This window comes from Terrapene carolina, unplaced genomic scaffold, assembly GCF_002925995.2.
Source record: "Terrapene carolina triunguis isolate 2854851 unplaced genomic scaffold, T_m_triunguis-2.0 Scaffold69, whole genome shotgun sequence".
Taxonomy (NCBI): domain Eukaryota; kingdom Metazoa; phylum Chordata; order Testudines; family Emydidae; genus Terrapene; species Terrapene triunguis.
The window spans coordinates 9010228-9034026 of NW_020664420.1; the positions used below are offsets into that span (position 1 = coordinate 9010228).

Here is a 23799-nt window from a genome sequence, read left to right on the forward strand (position 1 = left end):
CTCATTTCCACAGAGGAAGCAGGGTTTGCTCTTTGTTCCTTCACATTTTATTTCAGCATTTTAATCTTTCCTTATGCAAAAACCAACCAAACAAAAAAAAACCCCAACCAAATAAAAAACGCCAAATTTACTATATTCTGTACCTGAAATTACTCCATTTACAAATTAAGAGGAAAATTCTATTCTGCAGATCACACTTTGTCCTCATTAAAGCCAATGGGAGCCCCAGGTACACAACTAAGGGTAGAACTGGGCATAATGATAAAGCCAGCAACTGCAGTTTCCCAGATACAATATTATAAAATGTATACTGCAGCACTCTAAGTGTATGCTTTATAGGTCCATGGAGAATGCTAATCCCATTGCTCTGGGGAACACATGGCACCATAGATGAACCCATCAATCATGGGTCTCCATAGCATTCTCAAGAGGATGCAAAGCCTTTGCTCAGAGAATACAAGAAATATTGGTTTCTAGACCATGCTAATATGTCTCATACTCAGACATTAATCTGCACAGCAGACAGCAAAATTTATGCAAATACCACAATGCTCCCTTCACTGCATTAGTAATTTGGACTAATTTCTACTTCAAACTACTCTGAATACTAAACAAACTTGCAATTCTAAACTATCTACCATACATGTAGCAGAACAGCCTTCAAAAGAATAATAATTGGATTTATATTTGTATTTAATAGCATCTACCCAAGCTCTAGGTGCTTTTATAATTATAGATAATATATAAAACAAAAAGGAACAATATAAAATACATGCACTACCTCCAACCCCATTCAGCCTCCAGCCCTGCTCTGCCTCTAGGCCAGATCCAGCCCCAGTCCCACTCCAGCACCAACCCTGCTTCGCCCCCAGCTCTAGTTCCACTCCATCCCCTGCTCCATCTCCAGCCCAGCTCTGCCCTCATTCCCTCTCCGCCCCCAGACCAGCTTCTCTCCCATCCCCAGCTCCGCTGCTGAGGAAGCCTTGGCTGTGCACCAATGGGGGTAGGGGGGAGACGCAGATAGATTCTGTTAATGGTAAGGGGGGAAGGCGCGCGACTGGAAAAGTTTGTGCACCACTGCTCTAAGGTATGTTTTCCAATCCTTTAATCGTTCTCACGGCTCTTCTCTGAACCCTCTCCAATTTTTCAACATTCTTCTTGAAGGGTGGATACCAGAACTGGACACAGTATTCCGGCAGTGGTTGCACCAGTATCAAATACAGAGATAATGTAACCTTTCTACTCCTATGTGAAATTCCCCTGTCCATATATCCAAGGATCACATTAGCCCTTTTAAGCTACACCATCGTCCAGGGAACTCATGTTTATCCTACATGATCCCCAAGTCTTTTTCAGTTATTGCTTCCCAGGATAGAGTTCCCCATCCTGTAAGTATATAGCCTGCACTCTTTGCTCCTAAATGCGTGACCTTACATTGACCATATCGAAATATTGTTTGCTTGCATCATGCTTACCAAGTGTGGCAGGGCAGGGGTAAACCCCTTGAATGCCCTGCTAAAATGCTGGCTCAGCCCTGCTGTTTGGTAAGGAGGCCAAGTGCAGGGGCTTGGGCAGCCAGCAGAGGACCCAGCTGCAGGCCCTAATGGGGGCTGACTCACAGCAATGTCTGGAGTTAAATGCCGGCAGCTGGGCTGAGGACGGGAGGGCTATAAAAGCCCTGAGGAAAGCTCAGTCTGGAGGCTAGCCTGGGAAGAGACAGGAGGGCTATATCTCTGTCTCCCTACCCAAGGAAAGGAGCCTTATGGGCCAGCAGACTCTGAGGAGGGTCTAAATTTGGATAACGGTTGGGGGAACAAAGAGGGGTTGCACTGTTGCACAGTAAATAAAGACACAAGGGTGAAGCACCAAAGAAGGAGAGGACTATTTATTTAACCAGCTAACACAGGGCACAGGCACAAGAGGGTGGAAGCATGTGTGGACCCTGTGACACCAAGCAATCCAGATAGGTCTATGTCATTAATCAGTCACCTTCGTTGTTTACTACTCCCCCAATCTTTGTACCATCTACAAACTTGATCAGTAACGATTTTATGTTTTCTTCCAGGTCATTGATAAAAATATCAAATAGCATAGGGACAAGAACTGACCCTTGTAGGACTCCATTAGAAACACACCTGCTCAATGATCATTCTCAATTTATTGTTACAATTAAATTTTGAGATCGGTTAGCCAGTTTGTAATCATTTAATGTGCCACGTTGATTTTGTAGGCAGTATTGGTGTAGCCGTGTTGGTCCCAGGATATCAGAGAGACAAGGTTGGTGAGTATCTTTTATTGGACCAACTTCTGATGGTGAGAGAGTCAAGCTTTTGAGCTTACACATGATCTGAAGAAGAGCTCTGTGTAAGCTCGAAAGCTTGTATTTCTCACCAACAGAAGTTGGTCCAAAAAAAGATATTACCTCACCCATTTGGTCTCTCTAATGTTCACTTTGTATGGTTCTAATTTTGTATAGTTCAGAATGTTATGTGGTACCAAGTCAAATACCTTACAGAAGTCTATTATAGTAAGCAAACTTGTAACCTCATCCAAAAAAGATAGTTTGACAAGATCTATTTTCCATAAACCCATGCTGATTGACAGGGCCGGCTCCAGGCACCAGCTTAACAAGCAGGTCCTTGGGGCGGCCAAGGGAGAGGGGCGGCACCTGCGGCAATTCGGGGGCGGCAGGTCTCTCACTCCCTTTAGGAGCGAAGGACCTGCCGCTGAACTGCTGTCGCCGATCGCGGCTTTTTTTTTTCTTCCAATTGCTGCCGCAGATCGCGATCACGGCTTTTTTTTTTTTTTGCTTGGGGCGGCAGAAATGCTGGAGCCGGCCCTGCTGATTGACATTAATTATAGTACTCTCTTAATTCTCTATTTAGTCCTGTATCGGCCACTCCATTATTTTGCTTGGGATGGAAACTTAAAATGCACACATCATTGCAACTATAACTGAAGCACTGCTACTGCAATCTTATGAGCCCAAGTTATTAGTTTAGTTTATGTCTCATTCATGGCTTGATCGGCAAAATGCTACGCACTCCTGTAAAGTGTGATCTCCCTCAACTCTCAGTCAAGTCCCACTGAAGTAAAGGTGAATGCTCAGTTTCTTGCCTAATTGAGCATTTTGCACTTAAAAAAATCTACATTTTTCAAAGTGTCTAATGATTTTGGATGCCCAACTTGATAACTTAAAGGAACTTGATGTTCAGAGTGCTGATGCAGTCTCAAGTTGGGTACCTAAAATCACTAGTCACTTTTGAGAATTTACACCTGACTTCTTATTCCTACCATGATCTTCTTAAGTTATTGTTTTTATTCTGGAGTTATAATGCCTTTTCCTTCTGTTTAATTCCTTCTAATCAGACATTGGGATTGAATTCCAACAGTACAAGGCTCTGTCTTTTTTTGTCTTGATACAAATCATAGACGGCAATGACTGCACACGTGCTTAAATTTATGGAAGTGAATAATCCCCACTGACTTCAGTGGCACTAGGACTTCCCAGGTCTGTAAAGTTAAGCATATGCTTAAGTCTCTGCAGGACTGGGGCTTGCCTCCAAAAAAAAAAAGGGCCTACATAATCTTACTGTGGGGTTCCTATGGTTATATAAACCTAAAATAAAATTATAAACAATATTCACAATAGCTAAGACTAAAATTTTGACATATTCCTTTTCTTTTCTTCCTCTAGCAAAAGCTCAATTGAAATAAATCCCAGTAATTTTTTCTTTCACTCTATTACAGCGGTTCTCAAACTTCATTGCACCATGACCCCCTTTGACAACAAAGATTATTACACACCACTATCTCCGTGCCAGGCGGAAGCCGCAGCCTGAGCCCCGCTGTCCCTGGCTGAAGCCCTTGGGCTTCAGCTTCAGCCCCCTGGTGGCGAGGCTTGGGCTTCTGCTTCAGCTTCAGCCCCAGCGAGTCTAACACCAGTCCAGACAACCCTATTAAAATTGGATTGTGACCCACTTTGGGGTCCCAACCCACAGTTTGAGAACTGCTGCTCTATTACTTCATGAATTTGCTTACTCAGTTTACCAGGCTCATCAAAAACCTATTTCCTGTTCGTTTTCTCTCTCTCCCTTCCTCCCACACAGAAAATAAAACTGTCCTTAATTTGTTTAGCATCCCCAAAACCATTATCTTGTTAGCTGCCTTTTGCTAATACATACATCAAGGAGTCTGTTTCATTTTCTAGAGTTATTCTCTAGGGTTGACTGTAGCTCAAAGAGGTTTGAAATAGAAAGTGAAGTATACATGACTAATAGAACATCACACAATGAATATGTAATCCAAAAGGAAACCATAATGGTTGAAGTGGGATAATACATTTCATTTCATGAGTTAGAAATACCATGGAAATCAATAAATAGTACAGCCACAACAGAATTATTAAGACAGTATCAAACAAATCTAAAGACTATGATCCCAGCTTCAAGTATTTATTCTACACGAATGTATGGTATAATAAAAACCCCAATATGCGTATCCCCACAAGTCACCAGAGTGACACTGTCATTAATACAGAGCCGAAACTGCATTCTCCTTTTTAAGTGCCTCGAGACCAAGTACCACAGGCTGATCGTGCTCAGGCAATACAAGTGATAACCAAATACATCCATCCCCACCTTTTCTTCTTTTAAAAGCCCATTAATTTTAACCAGTGTTTGTTGTTCAACAAATGTGGTATAAACATGTTTACAGATCCAAGAAACAACCGGTCACCAGAAGCTTTTACAAGTCACCTGTCTCAAAATGTGAAAATAGTGTTCAACAGCCACCAACTAAAGTACATTTAAAAAAAATTAAATATAACTTGCAATGAATAAGAGCAGCCATGAACTGTGTTAATTTTTCTTAACTCTGTCACCTCTAAAGGTTCCCTGATGCCCTTCCTTCTCCCTCTCCTTTTTTCTCTGACCGTATGCTCTCTCTCCCCTCCATTTTTTAAAAATTAAAATGGTATTACTCTTCACAGTACATATGCAAATAAAATGCCTGATCCCATGTGGTGCTATGGAGGGGAACAACACCTCACAGGAGCAGATACATGGCTTCAGAAGATTAACACACTATTTGTACAGTTTTTGGAGACTGATTCTATTGTCCTTACTCAGGGAAAAGTCCCACATATTTCAGTGGGAGTTTTGCTGGAATGAGGACCACAGTGCTGTAGCGCAGCAGGAACTGTACTACAGCGCAGTGGGAGTTTTGCTGGGCTCAGCATTAATGAACTGGTGTACTACATTGCTTTCCGTGCTCACTTCTGATTTTTGGAATATAAATAATATTTGCAACCTCTAAGATAGGATCAAGTTATTGATAATGAATACTACAGTAATGTTGGTACAGAATGTGTGCATGAACCCACACTGTTGGTAAGAACACCTACGTTTTAGATGCTTTTCACCAACTCCTTTTATACCAACACATAGAATTTGATTTTTTTATCTACAGATTTATAGAGTTTTACTTTTAGCTGAGAACAGCAACACATACTGGTTGGTGTTTCCATTCCCAAATCATTAATTATCCATATAAAAAAGGAACAGCTAGCACAAAAAAGGCAGTTGAATATTTTCATGAGCAGTGTTCTTTATTTGAAGTATTTGGTTTTAACAACCCCCGTCTGTCTTGTAAAAAGATAGCTTTTTAAACTGAAAACCAAATTCTCAGAACTTGTTGGGCTGATATATTCTGATACCTCTCAACTGGTGTACAAGTCACATTTCATAAAAGAATAATGTCAAGTTTATAAAAATGTATTCGTTATTTACAATATTCCAATACCAAAGCTGTTTCCTTCCACTATCCATAATTACATGCTTTGTTATTGTAAAGCTATTTTAAATGCTGAGCTGTTGTCACTTTTTGTATTTATTTATTTTCAAGAACATATGTTTGGAAGGGAAAAAAGTGCACACATTTTGTAAACAAAACGCAAGATTTTTTTGGCCTTCCCAACACACTGTAATTCATAAGTATAGTTACTGGATAGAACCACTGATGATTTTCACGATTCCAGCACTCAGTGTTGGATCATTTTGACTGCACCATTTTAGAAGAGCTTTACAATTGTGCTGAGTGCTGACTGAAAGGTTCTTTCTATTCTATATAGGTTTTTATATTGCCCCACACCACTGTATTATCTGAGCACTTTCTATTGGGTGTGCGTTCCACTCTTCTACCCATCACCGTAATTGCCAGCACAAGCGTAACTAATCTTCCTGCCCCTGCATCTTAGTTGCAGGAGTCTTGGAAATATCCCTATGGTACTAAGTAGTTGCAGTAGTAGCTTGGGATTAGAGGTGAGGAATTCTATCTCCAGGTGGAACAAACTAATTTCTTTGTTTTTTAGTGGTTCCTTACATTTAATTTAAAACTAACACTTAATAAATATACCCAAAGCCCTAAAAAACAAACACACTTTGTGGTAAGTGGGGACAGAACTGCCCACCACTCTGCCTAAACCACTGCTGCAGTAATCTCTGATTCCACTTGGATATTTCCAAGTTGTAACCCTCTGGCAGAGCTCCTATAGACAGACAAGAACAATATCTCAGTATTAGTGCTAGCATCATGATGATACATGCATGCATAAGCAAGGACAGGGCACTGTCAAGAATCGATTCCAGTGCTGTTGTCAGTGAGACCCATGAAAATATAATATGTAAGACCAGAATATTTGAAACTAAGCAGTTTGCTGTGTGGTACTTCAATAATCCTGACACAGTTATTTAACACTTTCCACCTTTATGTCTTTATGGATGTTTGGTTCATTTTCAGCTTTACTGTGGAGACTAAGTACCATAGTGATCAGTGAGCTCTCTTCTTTTGCTCTAGAAACTTGGGTTCAGACCCTTCTGTTACTAACACAAACGACTTTGGGGATGTTAGTATTTGTCCATATCATAAAACCAACATACAAATTGGCATGGTCTTAGGAGAAGCCCCAGTTTAGAAGAGCAGGGACAAAGGAATTCAGGACTGAAGTGCTTTGGAAAACCTTTGAAAGGAGGATGCACAGAACCTGCCTATTTGATGCATGGCTCCAGCCAATGATGTTACTAGTTCTTCACTTACACGAGCATCAAAAGTATCCACCTGTGACATAATTGCTGTTCAGGGCAGCCCAAGTGTTATACAGAATGGGTATAAGCATGTTCAGTTATTCTGTATTAATACTAATGCAACTAAATAAAATTTGGCTCAACAATATCCATTTTAATAGATTTTCTAGAGTTCTGCAGATTAATTAGCATTTTAGTTCATAAACTATAGTCAGGGGCCTCAAGCCAAAATGGGTCATTTGGGCACTACCACAATACATATATTTATTAATAATACAGATATCTAACTAACAAATGAATACACAGAATAATTTTATATTAAACCATGTCATTATGTGTATAGGATTTCAGTCTCTAGCACAGCATAACATTTAGCCTGTGAATTTTTCTTCATTATTATTACTATTACTTTTAAGCAATGCCTTTGTATTCTTTACATTTTTTTAAAATAGTGTCTTCTCTTCCTAATTAGTTGGTGATTGCTTCTGGGATAGCTAGATTTTCATTGCCTGTTAGGATACTTTGGCATAATTCCCCATCATTATGGACTACTATAAAATTCATACAAACAGAGCTATTTCAACTTGCATGCCACAGTTTCTTCTTCCCTTGATAATCAAGCTGGTTTTACTTATGTTTACTGTGTGGTCTGTTGCTATTGTATGCTTGCTTTGCTGGGAAGCTGCATTTCCATTCTGGATTCTTTCCATGTTCTGGTCAATTTTGTCATGCAATTTTTTCCTTGTTTTCCTAAAAACTCTTGGCATCTTGGATAATACATTAAATTATCAACCTAGTCAACAGAATACTATGTTTAGAATTATTTTTATTTAAAAAAAAAAAACCTTATGTTTTGTCCTTCCTAGTAGAGATTTTAAAACATTTCTTTCTATTTTACTGTTTTTATATATGATCTAACAATTCTGGACTAAAGATGGTGACTTTCTATTGTTATTTGGGATTGATGGCTATTCATTACTCTCCCCATTATGTCTAATCTAGTCTACGACGATATGTCAAAAAATGGCAGCTCTCAGGTATGAGCGATCATGAAACTGAAATGAAGTAAGGTGCAAGAAAAGAGAGAAGGCTCTATCTCCATTCCCTAAACCAACATTGCTGTACAGAATATCTGCAACAACAGGACTCAGGCTTGTATTTAAGACAGATGCATCGCTTTACCAGCTCTGCAGTGCAAAGCAAATACATAATTATGCAGTAGCTTGAATATTATAGCCTTATATTTTAAATATTATGAAGTTCTGGAAGAATATTAACATAATTTATATCTAATGTAAAAATCTAAAGCTTCCAAAGGCTACACACAACTTATGGAAGCTTGTGCTTGACTTATGGTGACAGACACTTTGTTGTGTACCACAAAACAACCGTAGGTCCTCTATTTATACCACACTTGTTATGACACATATTTAGGATGCCATTAGTTGTATGATATTAAAGATACAAATAACCCCCTTGACCATTTCATGTTTTACATCGTTCACTTAAGCATGCAAAAGATCAGTCACACACAGCATGCAGCATGCAATAAATGCAGAGCAGAGGTTAATAACCTGGAAGCATAGGATCTGAGAATGTGAGAACAAGTTAAAGACAAAAGTTCCTCTCCATTGTCACTGAGGGTCGAGAAGCAATGCTGCAGCGTAGAGCAGTGAGAGTGAGGGAAATACAGTTTGTCCAAGACATATACATATCTCCGCAAGTGGCGGCAGGCATAACTGAAAGACAAGGGTAAAGGGAGAAAAACAGAAAGAGGAATTTTCCTTTAAGAAAGCCAATTAACGTTTTATGTCCAAAGAGGTTTTGTGCCGACACTCAGCAGAAGATGCCAAACAGAGCAAAGTAGCAGTTCAAACTAAAACAAAAAATTAGAAAGGCAGAAAGAACTGATAGTCTATGCTCATGTGCTGGGGAGTTTGCCAAGTTTGGGGGCTTGTAAACACACAAAAAAATTAAATAAAATTTTAAGCTAACTTTTAACTTGGCTTGAAGACGAACACATAAGCCTGCGGACCTGGTTTACAACGTTACCAGAAAAAAAAATGAGAATATTCATAGAATTTAACTGGCTTTATGGAAAATGACATCTTACCCCAGAGGAGTGAAAAAGTCATGTAGAATTACTGAATCATTTCTTTGAAGTACTTATGCACCCTAAAATTCCAGCAGTGGAGACAGCCTATCAGTTATTTCTAGTTATTAGAACAGGGTTGGTCAGTCCTTCCATGAGAAACCTCTTGGAATTATTTTCAAGAAATATACACTTCTGTCTTAGAGTTGGCAGATGGCGAGGGTTCTGGGGAAATCACTTTGAGATGTTTGGCTTTAGTGTTAATAATACAACAACATGTGGACAGAAACCCTGAAAATATGTTGATCACTCTTGAGTCAAAGTTTATACAATATGTGTCAATGCTGTTTCACACGATGTCCTCGCACTCATGAATTTAGGACAAGCTGATCAATAGAACAGTTCACCTGCAATATACTGTACTGCTGTCACACTACCATGTGTACACACTTTAGATCCACAAAAAATGTATATCATTAGTTATTGTATAGTAATGGAGTAGTGTATGCACACGACAGATTAGATCACACACACGCAGTGACCAAAGAGAAGACTCAGGCAATTTGCGCAGGGTACAGAAAGCGGCACATTCCCCAGAAAATTCCTTAAATTATCTTTTAGCTCATGCTAATATTTAAAAAGAGAGGAAATCTTAGGAAAAACTTGGCCCAGAATAAAATGCTGAATAGTATTCCATGTATTCTACTGAAGAACTGAAGATTATTTACCCAATTACTTTTATTTTGGTTCAATGTTTTGGGAGTAAAATTCTGACCTCTGTTACGGGGCATACTAGATGGAGAAAGAAAGAGTAACCACCGTTATTACTGCTCCCCCACCCAGCAATTCAGCACTCAAAGTGCTAGAGTGACAGAGTGGTTTTCAGTCTGGACACTAGACCACAACCTTATAGGGCTGCATACTATAATTATTTACTATCCCCCAAAAGTGTGCTAGACATTTCATGGAAGATAGATATGGTCTTTACCTCAAATGGCTTACAATCAAATCTGGCACTTTATGGGCATATAGCCAGTCCTCCTGTCCATAGCACATATGTTGCAGTGTACAGAAGTAGCAAGGGGTGATACCATTCAAGTTCATAAAGTATAACTCAGGATGTGTCTTCATTGCAGATGTAATTCAAGTGCCCAGACCCATGTGCCAATCACATGTGTTAGCCCAGGGATCTCAAACTCAAATCACCACAAGGGCTACATGAGGACTAGTACATTGGCCCGAGGGCCGCATCACTGACACCTTTTCATATAAAGATACAAAAGTCCCCCCTCCGGCCCCACCCCCACTCCTCCCCTTCCATGAGGCCTCACCCCTGCTCCGCCTCTTCACACCCCTTCCCTGCTCCCATTCCAATCCCTTCCCCAAAGTCCCCACCCCAACTCCGCCCCCTCCCTGCCCCTATTCCAACCCCTTCCCCAAATCCCCACCCTTGCCCCGCCTCTTCTCCGCCTCCTCCCCTGAGCATGTGGCTACCCGCTCCTCCCCCTCCCTCCTGGAAAGCGCTAAGCGCCGCCGTTGGGAAGCGCCTGAAGGTAGGCAGAGGAGTGGGAACGCGACACGCTGCGGGTGAGGGGAGCTTGGCACCCGCAGGAAATAACTCCAGGAGGGTGGGCCGGGTGGGGAGCTTGGTGGGCCGCAGCAAATAACTCCATGGGCCAGCCGCATGTTTGAGATCCCTGTGTTAGCCTAACACATGTGTGAGCAGCCATACTGCGAAGTTGTACCCAAGTTACTGTGTCCTCTCTGGTGCTGCACTCACCAGTGTGTGGGGCTAGGACTTCTGGGGGCATATCTCCTGTGGTAAGCTGAGTTGCTCTATGATTCCTTCCTTGTGAATTGAGACAGAACTTGTCTGTCTCTCTGAGTACATGGAGGGATTGTGGGAAAGCACTGGAGGATTATCAGCACTTGAGTGATTTAACCTGCATATTCAGTGCAAAGTGTGCGGGGTTACTAGCTTGAGCGAAAGCAGTACGAAAGCAGTACCGGAGCTCTAGCCTACATCACCAGCTGGGCCAGCTAGCTTGGGTTTAAAGCACCACCAAATTCAGGAGAGGTTTGTGCGTGTGGACTGGAGAGGAGTTAGGGACAACAACCAAGAAACAGCCCAAGTTAACTCTGAAGCAAAGGCATAGTCTCAATGTACAAACCTCCCCTGAATCAGATTGCAGTTTAGATTATAAATTCTTCAAAATATGGGCCATGTCTTTGTATGTTTGTACAGTTCCCGGCACAGCAGAGCCTCAATTCTGATTGGGATCTCTGGGTACCACTGCAATATAAAGAAATAAATAATAGATGGCTGTGGGACTCTTTCTGTGGGCAGCACTGCTCTGCTATCCCCACTTCCATGGTTCCAAATAGCAAGGCAAGACTGTGCCATCTATATGTTAGGCCTTATCTATATTCAAAGTTGAACCAGTTTAACCTATAAACTGCCGAATAAACACTGGGAGAACACTTTAACCTGTCTGGTCATTCAATGACAGACCTGCGGGTGGCTATTTTACAACAGAAAAACTTCAAAAACAGACTCCAGCGAGAGACTGCTGAGCTGGAATTGATATGCAAACTAGATACAATCAGTTTAGGATTGAATAAGGACTGGGAATGGCTGAGCCATTACAAACATTGACTCTATCTCCCCTTGTAAGTATTCTCACACTTCTTATCAAACTGTCTGTACTGGGCTATCTTGATTATCACTTCAAAAAGTTTTTTTTTTCCCCTCTTACTTAATTGGCCTCTCAGAGTTGGTAAGACAACTCCCACCTGTTCATGCTCTCTGTATGTGTGTATATATATCTCCTCAATATATGTTCCATTCTATATGCATCCGAAGAAGTGGGCTGTAGCCCACGAAAGCTTATGCTCTAATAAATTTGTTAGTCTCTAAGGTGCCACAAGTACTCCTGTTCTTTTTGCGAATAAACACTCTTAATCATAAACCTGGCTTATACGCATTTAACTTAATTTAGCATTGAATTGATTTAAGCTATTAATATAAATTTAAATATAAGAGTAATATAAATTAAACTGAATTAAAGAATGTCCACACTGTTTTACACCAATTTAACTAAATCAGTTTTTAAAATGACTTCAGGTTAAACTGGGCCAACTCTGTATATAACCAAGGCATAACTCTCTCAGTATACGTGTATGTAAAGAAAAACAACAGTGAAATTTGGAAGCCAGAGCCAATACTAGTTTAAACATGGATCTTAACCAGAGTCTGAAAACTAACTTTCCAATGGGCATTCAAGCTACAATCAAATGCTATGGGAAATTTTGTTATTTTTAATAATTTTATTGGGTTGACTATTTTCATTTTAAAGCAAATGCCTATTTTGTATTTGCAATTTATTATTAAAATTTCTGAAAAACAAACGATTACAGCAAATGAAGAATACTGTTAAATACTGAGTGGTAGGGATATGTGCATTCACACATGCGTACACATTCTCTCTCTCTCTCTCTATATATATATATACACACACACACACTATACATAGATATAGATAGATAGATATTTAATCCTAAACACAAAAAGCCCAAGCATGTATTTTATCCTTTAAAAAGAAAAAGATGCACCAGCACAGCAAATTAGATTTGTGCATTTTCCTCTTTTAAATAGTAAAACATCAAACTGAATATCTTGAGATTTGATAGTAAAATGTTAAGGAATCAATATCAACTTCCAATAGTTCAAATTTGGAACCTCTGGGTAACTGGAGCCTGGGAAATCATTAAGTGTGGTCTGGAGTTATCCCATCAAAAACAGTTGTTCTTACTTAAAAGATGAAACTTTGCCATTTTCTGAGATAATGAAAATAGTAAAACATCTCTAGTGTCTTCTCACCATATAAATATTTCCAGGGTTAGATGATGCATAAATCTGAGAAGTTATTAGTAATAAAATTTTCTCATCTGCTCCATTAAATCTAAAGATATCAAATTCTTAATGATCTGGAAGTTATTGTAAGAATCAAAATAAGACCCAAGACCAGGGGTGGGCAAACTACGGCCCATGGGCCGGATCTGGCCCGTCACGGCTCCCTGCCTATCCTGGCCCCGCGCCACTCCTAGAAGCAGCCGGCACCATGTTTCTGTGGCCCCTGTGGGAGGGGGAGCAGAGGGCTCTGTGTGCTGCCCTCACCTGCACACACTGCCCCCCGCAGCTCCCATTGGCCAGGAACGGGGAACCGCGGCCAATGGGAGCTTCGGGGGACGTATCCACAGGCGAGGGCAGCGCGTGGAGCCCTCTGTCCCCCCGTCCCCCAGGGGCTGCAGGGATGTGGTGCCAGCCGCTTCTGGGAGCAGCGCAGGGCCAGGGAGAGCCTGCCCTGGCCCCGGTGCGTGCCGCTGCCACCCCGGAGCCACTCCAGGTAAGCAGCGCCAGTCCGGAGCCTGCACCCCGAACCCTTTCTGCACACCGCACCCCAACTCCCTGCCCTGAGCCCCCTCCTGCACCCCAACCCTCTGCCCTGAGTCCCCTCCTGCACTCCTCCCTGCACCCCTGCCCTGAGCCCCCTCCCTCACCCCAACCCCCTTCCCTGAGCTCCCTTGTACACCCCACACCCCTCCTCTACCCCAACCCCTTGCCCCGAGCCCCTTCCTACACACCGCACCCCCTCCCACACCCCGCACTCCCTCCTGCACCCCAACCCCCTGACCCAGCCCTACATTCATGGTCCTGCACGCAATTTCCCCACCCAGATGTACCCCTCGGGCCAAAAAGTTTGCCCACCTCTGCCCAAGACCTTACAATGACAAAACAAAAGAAAATGAAATGTGCATAGAGAAAGTAATTTAAATAAGAGATTAGCATTACTATTTCAGAGACCAAAGTGACAGGAACATAAGAATGGCCATACTGGATCAGACCAATAGTCAATATAGCCCAGAATCCTGTCTTTTGACAGTGGCTAATGACAGAAGTTTCAGAAGAAACGAACAGAACAGAGCAATTATCAAGTGATCCACCCCTGTCATCCAGGCCCATCTTCTGGCAGTCAGAGGCTTAGAGACACCCAGAGAATAGGGATGCAGTCCTGACCATCTTGGCTAATTGCCATTGATGGACCTATCCTCCATGAACATATCTAATTCTTTTTTGAACCCAGTTATACTTTTGACCTTCATAACATCCCCTGGCAACTAGTTCCACAAGTTGATTGTGTGTTGTGTGAAGAAATACTTCCTTTTGTTTGTTTCAAACGTGCTGCCTATTAATTGCATTGGGGGTTCTTGTATTATGTGAAGGGGTAAATAACACTTCTTTATTCATTTTCTTCACACCAATCCTAATTATATAGACCTCCAGCATATCCCTCCTTAGTCATCTCTCTTCTAAAATGAACAGTCCTAGTCTTTTTAATCTCTCCTCATATGGAAGCTGTTCCATATCATTCATCATTTTTGTTGCCATTCTCTCCACTTTTTCTAATTCTAATATATATCTTCTTTGAGATGGTGTGACCAGAAATGCACACAATAGTCAAGGTGTGGGCATATCAAGGATTTATATAATGGCACCATGATATTTATTGTCTTCTTATCTATCCCATTCCTAATATTGCTCACTTTTCAACTGGTGCTACACACTGAGCAGACATTTTCAGAGAACTATCCACGATGACTCCAAGGTCTCTTTCTTGAGTGGTAATAGCTAACTTAGATCCCATCATTTTGTCTGTATAGTTGGGATTATGTTTTCCAGTGTGCATTACTTTGCAATTATCAACAATGAATTTCATCTGCCATTTTATTGCTCAGTCACCTAGTTTTGTGAGATCCCTTTGTAATTCTTGGCAGTCTGCGTTGGACTTAACTATCTTGAATAATTTTGTATTGACTGCAAACTTTGCCACCTCACTTTTTACCCCTTTTCCCAGATCATTTATGAATATATTAAACAGCACAGGTCCCAGTACAGATCTTTGGGGGGACCCCCTCTATTTACCTCTCTCCACTGTGAAAACTGACTATTTATTCCTACCCTTTGTTTCCTATCTTTTAACCAGTTACATAGTCATAACAGGACCTTCCCTCTTATCACATGACTGCTTACTTTGCTTAAGAGCCTTTAGTGAGGGACTTTATCAAGTATACTATATCCACAGGATCATCCTTGTTCACGTTAGTTGACACCCTCAAAGAATTGTAAGAGATTGGTGAGGCATGACTTCCCTTTAGAAAAGCTGTGTTGATTCTTTCACAACATATCATATTTATCTGTGTCTGATAATTCTGTTCTTTACCATAGTTTCAAGCAATCTGCCTGGTACTGAAGTTAGGTTTACTGGCCTGTAACTGCCAGGATGGCCTCTGGAGCCTTATTTAAAAATCGGCATTACATTAACTATCCTCCAGTTATCTGGTACAGAGGCTGATTTAAGCAATAGGTTATATACCACAGTTAGTAGATCTGCAATGCTAGAAAAAACAGGAGGAAAGGGAAGACAGGAATCTAATAGACACTAAAATCAAGGTGAAAAGAGTTAATAATATGCTAACTGCAAAAACAGTAATTGCCTTTTAAACCAAAATGTACCTAAAAAGTTCAAGCTGCAGCAGAGTTAGCTGAAGGAATGAATCTTCCATCACCTGGGCATGCCTGTCTGCTCTAGATGGAGGTTTATTTATCTTCTCTGACCTACAGTTTTGACATCTACCGCAATGCTCTCTCCCCTGCTTGTGGCCTCTTCTAATCTGGCCCAGAAACATATGTGAGATGAGGAGGAAGCATGCAGCAGTCACTGCTATTATCCACTGCCTCCCCATTCCATAAAAGTTCCACCAGAAGATTTTAGGGGCCTCCCCAGCCTATCCTATAGTCACTAGACATGTGAGAAGCATAAGTGTATTTTTACTATCCTCTTGATATCCTCCTCATCATGTCTGTGATCCTAAAAGCACCCCAATGCCAACTGGCACACAGTTATGATACATAACCAAAAGGGGCATGTAATTTATCACTGGAAAACTCATAATTCACTGATCATTAATATTATTGCGTGGTGTATGTATTGGTACCATATGCAAAGTTACAAACATGTGCTGACATTATGTTCTTAAAATGTGTCCCAGATAGGACACAAGGTACCAACCCCTCCCCAGACAAAGGAATGTGGTTCCACCTGCTTCAATGTGTCTCCAAGGTAAATCGAGAGACACTGGATATGCATTTACATAAAACATAAACAATGCCATCAAGCTAACAAGAGGAGGTTGCAACCACTCATCTATCACCAGCAGGGGAGGAACCAGCATGAAGTCTTCACCAGACTGCATGGCATCTCCTCCCAGCAGGAGAAAAGGAACGTTATCTAAGAATACATTTCAAAGGCTTACTGCTCTATAAAGAGAGGGGGAGCAAACCCCTAAATTGTCCTTTTACCTGAAGAGATAAAGAAACTGAGCACTTTGGACTCTGTAAAGGATCCTAGCCAGAATTAGTGATCCATTGCCTGAAAAGAGACTTGGTGAGAAACACTCCTTTTTCTTGAATAAAAGACTCAGGTTTTAATTAAATCAGGTTTTAATCTTAGGAGCATATTTTGCTTTTGCTTACTTGTAACCCTTTCTAGCTTTATGACTTATACTTGGTATCACATAAATCTACGTCTTTCTGATTAATAAACTTGTTTTATTTTTAATACAAAACTACTCAAGATAATTAAGTCCCAGGCAGACTGCGAAGAGCTACAAAAGGATCTCTCAAAACTGGGTGACTGGGCAACAAAATGGCAGATGAAATTCAATGTTGATAAATGCAAAGTAATGCACATTGGAAAACAAAATCCCAACTATACATATAAAATGATGGGGCCTAAATTAGCTGTTACCACTCAAGAAAGAGATCTTGGAGTTATTGTGGATAGTTCTCTGAAAACATCCACTCAGTGTGCAGCGGCAGTCAAAAAAGCGAACAGAATGTTGGGAATCATTAAGAAAGAAATAGATAATAAAACAGAAAATATCATATTGCCTCTATATAAATCCATGGTATGCCCACATCTTGAATACTGCATGTGGTCACCCCATCTCAAAAAAGATATACTGGACTTGGAAAGGGTTCAGAAAAGGGCAACAAAAATGATTAGGAGTATGGAACGGCTGCCGTATGAGGAGAGATTAAAAAGACTGGGACTTTTCAGCTTGAAAAAGAGACGACTAAGAGGGGAGATGACAGAGGTCTATAAAATCATGACTGGTGTGGAAAAAGTAAATAAGGAAGTGTTATTTACTCCTTCTCATAACACAAGAACTAGGGGCCACCAAATGAAATTAATAGGCAGCAGGTTTAAAACAAACAAAAGGAAGTATTTTTTCACACAACGCACAGTCAAGCTGTGGAACTCTTTGCCAGAGCACATTGTGAAGGCCAAGGCTATAACAGGGTTCAAAAAAGAACTAGATAAATTCATGGAGGATAGGTCCATCAATGGCTATTAGCCAGGATGAGCAGGGATGGTGTCCCTAGCCTCTGTTTGTCCGAAGCTCGGAATGGGTAATAGCGGATAGATCACTTGATGATTACCTGTTCTGTTCATTCCCTCTGGGTCACCTGGCATTGGCCACTGTCGGAAGACAGGATACTGGGCTAGATGGACCTTTGGTCTGACACAGTATGGCCAGTCTTATATTCTTATGTATGTAATATAAACCCAAATGAGAGTGTTTGTTAAACCACAGTTAAATTAATGACATGCTTTACCGTCTCTTTAACAGAGCAGGAAACTGAACTTCTGACAGTGTTCCAGGAAAGGGCTGGAAACTCAAGGGCAGAAAGTTCTGGGGAAATTTGGGATGGGAGTGTCATCTTAGAAGGAGTAACCAAGGTTTGTGGAAGCCAGGGTGAGGCTATGGTGCTGTGAGCATGCTACTGGTGTCAGGGCAGGCAGTGACACAGACCGTTTCTGGTCTGCTTTGAACCACAAAGCGTCACAATGGCTACAGGATTATTGCCTTCTCACACCAAGTCCTACGCTTCCTGCCAATTCTTTTTAAAAAATGTTACTGCATCACTGGCAGTAAGCAGAGGATAAACAGTCCCTCTTCATGCAGAATTTCAGCAAAGGCAGGGACTGTGCCTGTATGCACTCCTCAGAACTTCTGCCACAAACACCATCAGAACAACACTCTACTAGATCCTACTGGAAGTTGAGACTGTTCCTGAAAATTCAGGTTTCAGAGTAGCAGCCGTGTTAGTCTGTATCCGCAAAAAGAACAGGAGTACTTGTGGCACCTTAGAGACTAACAAATTTATTTGAGCATAAGCTTTCGTGGGCTACAGCCCACTTCAAAATTCAAAATTTTATCTAAAACACAACTACTTCTAAGAGGAAAAAGAGAGATGCAATGAAATTTTAGACCGTAGGGCATTTATTTTCTTTAGTTTGAATTGCAAGAATTGACTCTAATGGGCCCTAAATGGAGGAGTCTTGGGGGTGCAAAAACACATGGGTGTATACTGTAAAGAACAATCCTGTATTAGAACGGAGATGGACAAGATGACTTAATACGGCAGGTTTTTTCCAACTAAACTTTCAATGAGCCCTCCTACTTCACCATATTTCTCCCTCCCACACCCACAAAGAAGCGGTCTGTGCTCCCCTCCAAAGACATACTCTCCCCGGAGGGATTGGGAGGGAGAGAAAACTCTTTATCCACAGTAGTGCTTCTCTATAACGAGCTGCTGGCATCTCAGCTAAACTCTCAACCCACAGACCCAAGACCTTAAGGTTGCTCGCACTATTAACTAAGCCATCACACCTACCAGGCAGCATTTTTTAAGTTATCTGTGTCAACTTTATACATTGCAAACTTCTGCAATGGATTGTGGTATTTATCAAATAGACAAATTAATGCTTCCAAAAGTTAAAAAACAAACAAAAAACTTTTATTGTGTATTGTGGCTTTGAAGGAGGCAAAGAAAGGTTTATTCTCCATAATGTCTACAAAATCCCAACCAGCTGAACTATTGTGAGGCAGGGAAGGTTTTGTTTTGTTTTGAAGCCCAGTTGTATCTACTCAGTCTCTCTTGCTGAAAGGAATTTTCATGATACTCTGAAGATAAAAATTTCTTAATTCTAAAATGAGCTCTCTACCCCTGTGACTGTACAGAAGTGTCTCAAGGGCACAAATTTAATATCTTCTCTCCAGTTTTTAGCCAGTGTCACTCACTGAAGTTCTGCAAGCGTTAGGGTGTTGTAAGTAGGTGGTATTCTCACCCTCCTCTGGACAGAATCTACACACACTTTACTCCAAGTTTAGCCCCTTTCTGGGTCATAGCTTTTAGTGGTAGCTCAAAACAAGAAAACATAAACCTTAGCCTAAGCTTTCTCCCAAGCCTGGCTGTTCCTAGAGTTTCAATGAAGATGCCCTCTCTGTTCTAAACCCCAGCTCCCTGTGCCCAAAAAGCCAGTCCTACCTCTCTTATATCCAAGGCAGAGTTAATGAGCCTCCCTTGTCACAACAGTTAACAGAATCAGTCAGCAGCTTTATGCAGTGCTCCAATACCCGCTAACAGGGTGGGTCAACAGAAAACATTGTCACCCTGTTACAAGGAAAGACAGGCTACAGCACAGGAACCGGACACGTCCTTTGTGACTGGCTTAGTGAGACAGTATGGTCGGATGAAGGAGGTTGCGCAATTTGTATCGTGTGGGCCGGGTTTTCATTTGGAAGAAGTCATTTAAGATTTTTATCCTGAATCCTATACATTTAAAATATCGCACATAAGCCTAGAGCCCCAAGAAATATGAAGGAAAAAATACCAAAATTCTAAACACATGAAATTCTTATACAACTTTTCTTCTCAAACTTCAAGGATAGATTTAAAGACCTGGTTCCCAGCATCCAACAAAAGTCTACAGAACAGCTTAACTTCTTATTTATTTACATTTCTATCCCCCCAAAAAGAGTTTAAGTAATCAAAAGTAGATATTTCCTCTACTCAAGTCAGCTGAAGTTTTATAACAAATATACAGAAGAATCAAATGCAAACTGTACTGAGCCAATGTCCTTATGAGTACACAGACCCAAACTAACAAAATGACTGAGATGTGGCATAGAAAGTGTGTTTCAGTTTGTGAATATTGTGCTTCACCCCTTCTGTTAACACAAGAAAGTCTAAAGCAGCGTATCCAGACATATTCAAAAAGGAAGTAATTCCAAATATTGATTAACATTTCAGTTATTGTAGTTCATAATCTGGCTCTCAACAAATGGCAGAGAGATTTTATTAAGGTTATAAATCTTTAAAATTACTCAGAAAAAGTAAGGTTTTGATTTTAAGTCTTCAAGACATGCATGCCACACATATTAGCTCAGAGAAACTAGATTAATCTGGAGCCATGAAAAAAAGCCAATTCTGCAAAGCCTGATTAAATATTTAGGTCATATTGTTTCTGCAGCAGAGGCTGAAAAATATACACTACACAACACTGTCTGCTACATGAAGAGTTAGAAAGAGCTTAAAGGTCTAATCATTTTTCTTTTCAAATGACAGTCATCATGCCGCCATGACACCCAGTGGGAAAACCCAGCTAAAACGATTTGATAAAGGAACGGTGAAAGCCTACAGTGTTTGTGGACATGCCCAAGTGTTTGCGGGCATCCAAACTATACACATATGTATCGAGAATGTGACTCACTAGTCACTTACTCAGACCTTCCCAAAGAGTGACAGTAAAAACGTACACCATGTAGACCCAAGGAGGATATAGATGATGATGACCTATTAGATCATCCAATCAATTTCCTAGGGGCAAATGCTGGATTGTTCCACATCTTCACAAATTAGATTAATGCTACATTTCATCTTAATTTGTTACATTTCTGTTTTTCAGGCTTGTCTTGTTCTCCCTTCCCCAAAATGAAGTACTTTTGTTATTATGGAAACAAATAATCTCACATTGGCATAGGCTCAAGTTTAATGATACACACAAGTACAAAACAGAGTCAATTTCCCCCCTGGTTTATAAACTATCAATTCACATAATGGTCATTTTGCTCATATACATGCTATAAACACCTTCCTCCAGCTACTGGAGTTGGCATAAAACCATGATGGCTCGAAGTTGTATATGCCGTCTTGGAAATAGGCATGTACAGTATAGTAAATAAAATTTCTGACCATAATGCTCATTTACATATAATATTCTTCCATCTTGCAACTAATGCATATTGGCAGTGGGATCTAAGCACTGAGAGGGATATAAAAGTTTAGTGCCTATTTGTTGGTGTCTCGAGCTCTTTTTTGCTACTCTGTCTCGGCAATCTCCCACGTTAAGCACAGTCAGCCCAATTCAAATACTGCGAAAATTGGTGTTGAGCATTCAGCAGGTAGTAACTATTTATTTGGAATCAACACCAAACCAGTGCCCTGGCATGAAGCTAGGAGGCACTGCTGGAAATGCTCTCTTTTGGATGAGAAGTAAAATCAAGGCCCCGGAAGTTTGTGATCGTGAAAAGATTCCATGGTACTTTCTGAATTTTTACTTTTTTGTTGTTGTTAAAAATGAGAGCATTAATTAATTAATTAATTCCTAGTCTGCTGGCCAAACTATGGTAATTATATTCTGCTTATATACATCCTCCCTACAATTTCAATTGAATACTGGATTTTTCTTCACTTCTTATCCTAAATTATCAGGTAATTTCCCTGTACATTGTTAAACAACTTACATACCCCACTCTACTGGAGAGCACTTTTCTGAGCTCTTTATTTTTATCTGCCATAAAGGGGTGAAGTGAGGCTTAATTAATTGAATGACTGAAGGAAAAGACCTATAGCACTGCAAAATATTATTTAAATTCCATAAAAAGGAATAATTTGTGCTAATGAATAATGAGCATGAGTCCCCACACCCTTGAAGAAACACTCTGTCACAGCAGATCCCTATATAATGAATGTAATAGGCAGTAGGTTTAAAACAAACAAAAGGAAGTACTTCTTCGCACAAGGCACAGTCAAAGGAATGTTGTGAAGGCCAAAACCATAACTGGGTTCAAAAGAAAATTATATAAATTCCTGGAGGATACGTTGATCAATGGCTATTAGCCAAGATGATCATGGATACAAGTGTCCTTACATCTCCAGCTGCCAGAAGCTGGGACTGGACGATACCAGATGGATCACTCGAAATTGCCCTGTTCTGTTCATTCCCTCTGAAGCATCTGGCATTGGCCATTGTCAGAGAGCGGATACTGGGATAGATGGACCATTGTTCTGATCCAGTATGACCATTCTTATATTCTTATTTAATAATGTGACTAATGATGAAACACAAACAAAAGTCTTATCAGATGGGTATTATTTCCATACTATTAGCATTTATTATGGAGGGATATGGAAAATGGATACAGATTTGGTGATTCATTGGCTGTCCTTGGTAGACCGAAATGCTAGTCATACATTTACGAGAAGAAGGATTCTCGTTATATAGAGTCCACGTTACCTTTCTGAACAAAAGGATTTGTAGATTAGAACCAGACATAAGGAATTGATGACCCATCTGAAGATAAATATGAAAGAGCCAGGAGGAGGTGTTTACATGGTACCAATGTTAAAGACAAAGCACAAAAAATGTTTAATCATGCAGATGGACCAGCTATTTAGAAGGAATGTATCCAGGGCAGCTTAAGGAATATTACTACTGGAATGCTACCTTTGAAATGTATTATACTTTTATCCTTCGGTTAGACACTTGTGATAATTCACAAACTCTACAGAGGATTAAAGGAATTTCTTAATACACTGGTATTAATTCAGACTCTAGCATTTTTGTGCAAAGCTGCAAATTTGCAGTCTGTATGAACTTGAAAATCTCAGTCATGAGAACAAGTATTTGCATGAGCCAGCTGGTCTCTAAAAGAGGGCCTTCCAACTGTAACCTGACAAGTCTTTAGAGCTGTTTTTCTAAGCCATCACCCCTTTTACCAGCATCCTCCCAGCTCTGCCCTAACACACACATTGACTTTGGGGAAAGATCCACTTGTGGACCCAAAAAGTAGTTAATGAGTCAGTAACACCTCTTCACATGACCTCATTGCAAGGTTAATCATTCATTTCAGACTTAAGTTTATTTCCACTACACAAAGCCTGCTGTTATTTCCCATATTTACTGTAGACTACTAGCTTTAGAAATGCTGAATCATAAAAGACTTATAGAAAACTTGATGCATGCTGTAATTGTCAAATCCTACATCATTTCAAGCTTCTTTCCTCTGTAGCTATAGCTTCACCCTTCATTTAAATCTGCATTAGCGATTTTAAAAGCCAATGTTCCATCTTTGGGGACTTGGCAAGTTGAGACATAAGCATATGGAGTTAGTAGATATCTTAGATGAAGTGCTTAACTGGACAGACAGATCCAGACTTCTCTCATTTGAGATCGCTCTAAGATTCCATTCTCAGCCAGGATCCTTAGGATAAAGTTGAGGTCAGAGTCAGAATTACAGATTCCTGGGGGCAGAGCAGGTTTCTTTGGGATGGAAGCTATGGCACTTAGACTCTGACTGATACAGTTTATTTGGGAATTCTACCACCCTCTTTTATTTCCTCTTCAGCAGCTACTTCCTCACACATACCTATCC

The 23799-nt window shown here is 40.6% G+C and overlaps 1 protein-coding gene across 2 annotated transcripts in view; it reads right to left on the reverse strand.

Moving 5' to 3' along the window:
• Positions 1–23799, reverse strand: part of DYM (dymeclin) — a 337094-nt gene that overhangs the window by 97069 nt on the left and 216226 nt on the right. The window contains exon 15 of one of the 2 annotated variants that reach the window (XM_024204113.2): positions 8657–8821. The exons of the other annotated variant lie outside the window; for it this stretch is intronic. Within the exon in view, the coding sequence (XP_024059881.1) occupies positions 8657–8821 (165 nt within the window). The remainder of the gene's footprint in view (positions 1–8656; positions 8822–23799) is intronic. 2 annotated transcript variants of the gene reach the window in all.